This window comes from Eumetopias jubatus, unplaced genomic scaffold (genome assembly GCF_037043125.1).
Source record: "Eumetopias jubatus isolate StellerSeaLion01/CBP00866 unplaced genomic scaffold, mEumJub1_p1.0 scaffold_190, whole genome shotgun sequence".
Lineage (NCBI taxonomy): Eukaryota > Metazoa > Chordata > Mammalia > Carnivora > Otariidae > Eumetopias > Eumetopias jubatus.
In genome coordinates, this window is record NW_028274996.1 from 49 (window position 1) to 9,079 (window position 9,031).

The 9,031-nt window shown below is 46.8% G+C and overlaps 1 protein-coding gene across 1 annotated transcript; it reads right to left on the minus strand.

Moving 5' to 3' along the window:
• Nucleotides 1–1,189: 1,189 nt before the first annotated feature.
• On the minus strand, nt 1,190–8,568 carry LOC148161318 (cryptic protein-like). Its single transcript, XM_088020813.1, has 6 exons — nt 8,546–8,568; nt 8,180–8,232; nt 7,919–8,092; nt 7,059–7,173; nt 6,717–6,826; nt 1,190–1,311 (listed from the first exon to the last, which is right to left on the minus strand). The coding sequence occupies exons 1-6, from the start codon at nt 8,566–8,568 to the stop codon at nt 1,190–1,192; spliced, it is 597 nt and encodes a 198-aa protein (XP_087876939.1).
• Between the last annotated feature and the right edge of the window lie 463 nt (nt 8,569–9,031).

The following is a 9,031-nucleotide window of genomic DNA, read 5'->3' on the forward strand; positions in this document are numbered from 1 at the left end:
CACCCGTTTGCACATTAATCATAGAACCCTGATGGAGACCAGATGGTAACACCTGTCTTGAAATTATCTGATGCACGCCAGCGTAGCAGATCCTGGATGGCACTGCATTGTTTGGAAGAATACATACCTTTGGGTTGTTTTAAAGCTCCCCCCACCCAAGGCTTCAAGAAGCCCATTAGCTTCCGCTCATGTATCCCTCTCCTTCCCCAGTCACTACATATATACAGTTCCCAGATCCAACAGAGCAAGGCAGCTTTGGGAACAAAGAGCAAGGCGCATCACGTGCATGGACAAGTTTGAGTCTGGAACAAGACTCGGTGGCTGGCCTACTGCAAGGAAGCTGTGCTTGCCTGGTGGGCTAGTAGATGGCTGGACTCCAAGATTGGAGGGCTAGCCTAGAGCCTGAGGCTGTAACCTCTTTGTGCTAATTCTCCCTCTGCCTTGCCTTGAGAATGGGCTCTGCTGTGTACAATCTTCTCCTTTTAAGGAGATGGTGATAATCCCAGTAAGTGCTAATTGCCCTGAAAAGGGTGTCACAAGGGCACTGGTTAGTAGAGGAAGCTGCAGAAAAGGAGGTGGGCTGACTGGCTGTCAGACTCAGGTCTTGGCTCCCTCCTTCCCACCCTCCCTCCCCTCTCTTGCCTTCCTTATCCATGAAGCTTTTCTGAAGCTGCAGCTCTGCTTGACCCGGAGCACAGCCCATGTGGGCCCGTGTTTACCTCCCGAGGACTCAGAGAGTGATGCGGGAGACAAACAGTGCCCAAATGCGCGACATGACGTGTTGCCACAGCCATGGTGCATCTATGTGTGTGGAGGGGATGAAGGGGTGCTCGAGGAAGAGTTGTCATCTGCGAGGGGCCATGTGCTCAGTTTACTCTGAAATCATCAGAGAATTTAGGGTTGAATAGGCCCCAGCACAAGTGTTTACTCATGGTGTCTAAGTCACAGACCTTCAAATAAGGCTTAGGGAAGCGAGACAGTCTTCCACGGAAATATTTATTAAACAATGAAAATATTCATCGAATGCGTCAGTTGATAGGAGATGAGACAAACCTATTCCCTACAACGCAGAAAATGAGAGGCTGCCCAAGTCCCGGCTTTCCCAGAGAGGACCATGCTAGCTCAGGCTGCGCGGGGATGCCAAGGCTCTGCTGATGTGGAACTGGGGGTTCGGTCCTCTAGGGTCTGGTCAGCAGTCTCCCTCTTCCCTGAGGAGGCTTTGGAAGAACAAGCACGGAAGAAGGAAGAGAACACTCAGCATGCGTTGTGCACTCAGTCCACTGGAGCGTGCGGCGACAAAATCTTCCAGGTCTGAAAAAATAATCCAGGTGAGAAAGGGGTCAGCCCATACTGAGCTTCAGTGTTGACTCTCCGTGGTGGAAGGAAACAGGCTGCCCACAGGAAAGGATTAAGGCCCTGCTGGCAGTCATTTCTTGGATAGAAACTCACAGGATCCTGCTTTAGTCAGCTTTGGTTAGACCAAGTCAGCCTTGCCCGCGGGGGTCCACAAATTGGGACTGTGAGTGCCATATGGTGTCCCTCTCGGGAGGCCCATGGTCACCCACTGAGCTCAGAGAGACAATATTAGAACTTCCACTATACATTTATAGAAAATGTAAAACTAAGCCTTACAATATTTACTGTACTTCTTAGAATCTACTGAATCAATTGTTCTATGGCCATTAACTCACCTCCTACCAAAAAGGAAACTCTGCCTCCAGGGGATGACTTACTGTGACCTAGGATTTGTATCACATCCTTATCAAAAGGCCTTTTTTAGACTTGGTCAAACACAGCACAGATTTTTATCGTGTGTATTAGTCCTGTGCAAATGTGAGAAAGAAGATGTAAGTAAAATTAAGTCTGCACCTGCTCTGCATGACCACTGTCTCACACCACTGAATGCGGAACATACTCAAGTATTTTTACTGGAGGGGAGTGGGAAATTAAAACAGATAAAAGGATGAAGACCACCCTGAATGAGGAGAACGCCATATTTCAACGTGGGGTCCAGAACCAGCATTCCTAAAACTCTCCAATTTGCAGATACCTCTGGGAGCCAGACGCCTTCCTCTCCTGCCATGACACCCAGAGAATCTTACCCATTGCAATGGCACCTAGCGTGGGAGACTGTCCCTGGAGGGCAGGACAAAGGGTCTCTCTCTCTCCCACACAGCATGTTGTTGCTGGCTGGGGCCATGACCCTGGAGGGCCACCTCTCCCATAGGCCGAATAGGCTGGTTCTGGCCCTATGATGGTTGTTTCCTTGTTTGGGTTGGTTGGTGTCAGACATACCGTTTTTAAAACTGAGTTGGAAGCATGAGGTGAGGCTTGAGCTGACCCCAACCTGACATTCACATTCCCTGTTTACCTCTGAAGGCACTTGAGTTTGCTACTTCACCCTGTCAGTACTTAGACTCTAAATTTTGGAACACTAAACTGGTTCTTGAAGCTAATGAAGTACTTAATTTTGGGGGGCTAACCACCCCATGGTATAATGAGTTTTTGGCCTGGCTCAACACTAAGCTTCCTGTCTGCTGGAAGCCTGTTTTTTGTTTGTTGTTGTTTTTTTTTTAACCATAATTAACTTAATGCCCCTCAATTAGTGGATATTGTTCACAAACTATAAAACACATTTCAGGAAACTTGCATATAATGTTAGATTATGAAATAATTTTTGAAACCTCACTATATTGACTTGAACACTGCTAATGGGGATGAGAATAAAATAATAATTATTTTGTGCATCATATATAACAGGTGAAGTCCTTTTCATCTTAACAAATCAATGGGGTAAATATTCAGCTCTAATTTTGCAGTTGAAGAGACTGAAACACAAGCAAGTTATTCAACCTTTCATCAAAATCATAAGGATTATAACAAGTATTTTGGGGGATTTGAACAAGTATTTTGGAGGGATTTTTCCAATGCTTTTTCTATTATCCTACACTGTCTCTTTAAATGCAAAATTAACAAATGTAAATGAAGAAAATAGTAGAGGTAATGAGAGTTGCCTGCCTCAAGCATATCGTTTAGAATACTCAAAATGGTTTCTTTTGAAAGCAATCTAATAATAGGTAAGGGCTTATATGGTGTTTCTTCTTTGGAGCTGTATTTGGAACTAACTGGTCAAAGACAATCCGTTCAATATTTATTGAGAATATTATTCACAAAACACCATTTACAACATGTAACAGGAAAATGACAAAATAGCTCACAGCAACAAACAAGATTATTTGGCATTCAGTTTATCCTTCAACATCTCTGTGAGAGGGTAGAGGGCAGGTTGAGAAACTAATAGCGTTCTTCTGAATCAGAATGGAAAACCATGCCCTTGAAAAGACATTCTATTTGGCATTGAGAAAGCCTGTCATTCTTGGACCCACAGAGCATCAGGTCAAGAAGGACCTTAGGAGGTCCCATGGCCTTCAGGTCCCTGGAGGTGCTGGTGGGTCATGATTTTGTAGTATGATGTTATCTACTGGCGACTCACCCATTCACAGGTATCCTTGATTCACCTCTTTTCCTTATATTATGAACATAATTTTCCATTCTATCTTCCATATGTTCTTCAAAATCCTCATAACACCCCGTTAAAGGATTTACAACACCTATAGATTTAGAATATGGCCCTATTTTCAATATTCAAAATAACACTATCAAAAATATCTTTAGTTTGTATTGATAATTATTCCTATAGGAAGAGTACAGAAATGGCACAGTAGTTGAGATTCACATTCTGAACCTTATGCACCGTTGGTGGGAATGTAAACTGGTGCAGCCACTCTGGAAACAGGTACGGGGGTTTTCAAAAAATTATTAATAGAACTCCGCATGATCCAGCAATTCCCTCTCTGGGCATTTATCCAAAGGAAATAAACATACTAACTCAAAAATATATATGCACCTTTGTGTTCACTGCATATTTTTTACAATAGCCAAAACATGGAAGCAACCTAAGTGAACACTGATGGATGAATGGACAAAGAACATATATGATATAAATAAAATGAATGTGACATAAGTGTGGATAAAAGAAAATATATGATAGATAACACAAACACACACAATGGAATATTTGTCAGCCACATAAAAGAAGGAAATCTTGCCATTTGTGACAACACGGATGGACCTTGAGGGCGTTCTGCTAAATTAAATAGATGGAACAGAGAAAGACAAATACCATAAGCTTCACATCTGGAATCTTAAGTAAAAACAACACAACTCACAGATACAAGAAGTTTGGTGACTGCCGAAGGTGAGGGTTGGTAGGTGGGCAAAGTGGGTGAAGATCCAAGATCAAAAGGTACAAATTTCCAGTTTCAAAATAAATAACTCATGGGGATGTAATGTACAGCATGTTGACTAAAGTTAATAAATCTATATTTGAAAGTTAGTAAGATTGTAGATCTTAAAAGTTCTCATCACGAGAAAGAAAACCATAACTATGGAAGGTGATGGATATTAACTAGACTTAGTGTGGTGATCATTTCACAACGTACAGAAATGCCGAGTCATTATGTTATACACCTGAAACTAATATGCTGTTATATGTAGATTATATCGCAATTAAAAAAAGTGTTTGATGTACTTCAGGGATGTCCTCATGTAGAGCATAAATGGTAGCCATTTTATTCAGAGTAATATTCTTACTATTCATAGAATAATATTAATTATATCAATATGCTATGGTATGTTCCTTGGCAGTATTTTTAAATAATTAAATGTTATAAAATGTATTATTTCTCAATTTGACAATTAGCCTTTTGTGATTATCTCTTAAAGAAACATCAGATCCTGTTTATTAGCGGTAGGCGTTAACTCCTCTAAGCCTCGGTTTCCTCAAATATAAAAAGTACGATAATACCTATTTCATGGGCTTAAGAGAATCAAACGGGATAAGGTGGAGACAGGGCCTGAACTATACTGAGAGCCATCATCATTCTCATCACCATCCCTCCTGTCATCATAACCTCCGTCAGCAAGCCAGCAGGGTCATCCGCCCTGAGGAAGGAAGGTCCAACAGTACAAAAGTGCTCCTGTCCTCTCGGCACCTGACAAATTACTGTGAAACATGACTATTTTGTTTAGCTGTGATGAGCAGAAGTCACATGGAGGAGCCACTGTCCCAGTCCTTGGCAGACAGCAGTCCCAGCCTTGGAGGTCTCCAAGGATAGAAAACAGTAAGCAGAGGGTCTGGAATCTGGTCCCTGCCCTGTTGCTTCTGAACCCAAGCTGGCCTTGCACAGGAGACTGCAAATGCCCACAGCTAGCCCCGGCCCCACATTCCTGCTGGGAGCGCCAAGGGCATGTAGGAAATGACTTCACCTGTAGGACCACACAGGTGCCACTTGCCATCCCGATGCCTGTTCCCTAACTTGTGTCCTTCTTTTTCTGAGCCACAAAAGGAGCAGCCAGTGAATCAGGGGCATAAGCCCGGCAAACAGAAGGAGCAGGGTGCTTTGGGAAACCCGGTGGGCAGGAGACAGGGAGGACAACCCGCAACATCGTGCAATGCTGTACTATCATCTCTCTCTCCCTACTGGCACTGGCCACACCACGCACAGCTGCATGAGAAGGGAGGGGCAGGAAGGGGGGGTTGATGGGCTGTACCTTCATTTAGCATCTCTTGACAGCTCATCCTCCCCAAGGTTGCAGCACAGGGAGGGAGGGGCAGGAAGGTGGGCTGGAAGCTGAGCAGTCATTAAGTGCGCTCCTCCACTACTGGGCCCACCAGGAAGGCAGGGGCAGGAGGCTGGATTGGAGGGTCCACCCCCAGTAGTGGTGCCCCTCCCCTGCAGTCCTGACAGTGGACAAAGGGGTGGGGGGTGCTGTTGAAGGGCTGTGATATCAGGAAGTACATCCCCTTCAACTGTGGGATTTGGCCAGGGTCGAAGAAGGTGGACGGAGGAACAGAAAAGGGGGTCTGGGAGCTTTGACTGCTCACTGCACAGCCAAGGCCCCCAGGGCTGATGAAGAGGCTGAAGGGATGTGCCTTCATTCACTGTGCTTCTCACTGGAGTCCAGGCAGAGCATGCTGAAGAGGGGAAAGGGTGCAGGATGTGGGATGGAAAGACTGTGCTTCCTTTTCCTAAGTCTGTTTTCTGACCCAGGAAATTCATGTTCCTGAGTTTAACAAGGGAAACATGTGCCTTGAGTTTGCTCCCTGCTCAGAATTCTCACAAATGAGTGTTCACCCCATGTGTTCTCCACACCCTCCTGGCTTTTCCTATGCCTGGCAGGTCTGAGGGTGGTTACAAGGTGCCTTCCTTCTCTGGGAGCACTGCCTGGTTGGCTCTAAAGGGCGGCGCCTGGCCATCCACGCCTGTCCCTGTCCTGCTCCAGTGCCCTCCTCATTTCAAAGTTAAGGAGACGGTGTTGGCGTGGTGTCACTGGAGATTGAGTGGGCAACCTCTCTGCCAGGCTGGCTCTGCTTACCAGCTGCTGTGCTCCCCAAAGTCTGCTCACTCAAAGGCCACTGTTTGGAAAACACATTTAAACCCAGCAATCGGGGCAGAGTAAACTTAGGAATCACTCTAAATAATAATGATAACATGCTATGTGATTCACAACCAGTGTGACTTTCCTAAGTGATCAATCAACCCAGCTTCTCATTTCTGTGTCGCCTGGCATAGCTACATCTCTGCGGATTGGAAGGTACCAAGGAGCAATGCCCGGCGTGCGGGGACTGTGTGCTCAGGACGCGATCCTCTTACCGCAGCTGCCGGGCGTCTGCTGGGGGAGACAGTGCAGAGCTGCGAACACACACCTGCAAAGGCGGCAGCGGTGGAGGGTCCAGGCTCCGTGCATCAGGGCGCCGCATTCCCTGAGCGGACAGAGAGGCACCATCGGCGGGATCGCCCCGCCCGGCCCCCCGCCCTTCGTGTCCGCTCCCCTCCACGCCCCGCCCCGCCCCGCGCGTGCTCAGCGCCTGCGCCCATCCACTCTCCTCCCCCAACCTCTACCCCGGCGCCCCCCGCCGCGCCCGCTCCCCTCCACAAGGTCAAGCGCCCCTTCTCCCCCCGGCCAACTCTCAGCCCGCTCCCGCAGGCGCGCACCTCTGCCTCTGGTCGTGCTCGCAATAACGGCCGGTGAAGTGGGCGGGGCATACGCAGAAGCTGCCCAGGACGCAGGTGCCGCCATTCCTGCAGCAGCGCAGCGGCGGGGGCGCGCCTGTTGGGGGGACCTCTGGGTGTTGGCGCCGGCTGCCTCCTGGCCCTTCGCGGGAGACTCCCCCCGAGAGGGCCACATGAGCCTCCCCGGAGAGGCCCTAAAGTTTACCTCCCTGCCCATGTGTGTTTGCTCAGGTAAACCCTACTTGTTAATTTAAGGATTCAAAACAAACTGCCAGGGGTCCTGGAGGGTCAGGATCTGGCTCAAGGACCCTGCAAGTCAGATTTTCTCTCTTCCTTCCATTCATATGTTAAAGTCAGGCTGTGACTTTCCTGGACAGTGATTAAAACCAGGCCTTCAGGGCAGGGACCACCCACAGGTTTTGAGGACTACAGAAAACCCTCCCAACCCCTTGTCCCTGCCAGAGGAACATGACACCACCACCCCCCCCCCCAAGCCAGAGACGTGGGGTCTGGAGCCTGAGAGTCTGCAATAAGCCAATCAAGGGTCCGCTTTTCACTTCGGGTGCAATAGTTGCTTGAATATCTTTAAATCACACTCCTCTAGACCTGAGCAAATGCAACCTCATACCAATGAAAGGGCACAACTTGTTTTCACAGCAGAGGAGCACCTCACTCGGACATACTTTTCACTTTATAGTATATCATCATGTGAAGATGATAAAATGAGCTCTGTTGGGGCTTTCATTTTATCCTTAATGTATTCCAAGTTGTTCTCCGATCCTAAACTGGGAGGCCAGTGACGGAGATGACCACAAAGCTTTTCGGGGGACAAGGCGACTTACCACCTTGGAAAGCCCTGAGGTAGGGACTTGAATCCTGGGGCCGCCAGCCATCCGTGCTTCCATTCCCCTCTCCAAAATTATTCAGCATCCAGTTGAGTGTTTTCTGCTGGAGCTTCTGTGCTGTAGCATTGTTGATTTCTTCTCTGTTACCCTTATGTTTCTCTCCTTGATAACCTTTTGAAAACATTGAAAGTATGAGACTGATGATGACTAAACAATAAATATACAATAAAAAGGGAGTATAAATAAAATGCTTCTTACTGTTGTCTCCCAAGTGGATGATGTGTAATGCCAAACTGACAAAAAACAGAAGCCTAGAATGTTTAAAGAAAAATTTTGAAGTTTAAAATATTAAAAGTAAAAGTAGAAATGTACATATGCTTAAAATGTAAAGCAATCATATATAAACATAAGTATATACAATATGTAATGTATAATAAATATTATGCCATCATTTTGTAACTTGTAGATGTAACTTAATTAATGTTGTCGTGACTTAGATTTTGAGACCAAGGAAGTGTGCATGTCCCTTAATGAGAAGGAACATTTGTGCATGCACTGCAGTTTATTCTGGAGGCTTTTGAATGCCCCTCTTGGCCCTCAGATCTGGATGATGTGTGTCCTTACCTAACAGGGTGTCTCTGGGTCATTTCCCGCTGACGCGTCTGGTGTAAGCGTCTCTTTCTCTCTTCAGTACATTGAAGATCAATTTCCAAGGAAGTGGAGATCTGTTTCCAAGGAAGTCGAGTCTTACCACGTTTTGTATTTGAAGGGATCTTTACTCCAGGTCCTGGAATAACTGCATTAGGACATAAGACGGATAGGGAAAGAAGATATAGATCTTTCCTACCATTCTCTAGGCCGTGAGAAACAGCAGTGAGATCTCTGCGTTCTGCTGTGGAAGCCCATTAGGCAGTGAGCTGCTGTGACAGGCAGGGCCCATGCTGAGCCTCCAGGACTGTCCCCTCAATGAGACCTGGTGGGGGTGGGGTGGGGGCTGGAGACTTGGGGCTGATTCTGTCCTCAGTGGTGTTAACAGGGCTGACAGCAACAGGAGTAGTCAATCTCTGCTGTCCACATTGGTGGCTAAGGCAACAAGCCTTTCCCTCACTG

Excerpts from the sequence above, each read along its gene's own strand:
- LOC148161318 (XM_088020813.1), bottom strand. The coding sequence starts at position 8,568 with ATGACCCAGAGACACCCTGTTAG. Across the intron at positions 8,233-8,545 it reads ACCCAGAGACACCCTGTTAG|GCTTCTGTTTTTTGTCAGTT; the intron begins GTAAGGACACAC and ends TAAACATTCTAG. Across the intron at positions 8,093-8,179 it reads CATCCACTTGGGAGACAACA|GTTATCAAGGAGAGAAACAT; the intron begins GTAAGAAGCATT and ends TGTTTTCAAAAG.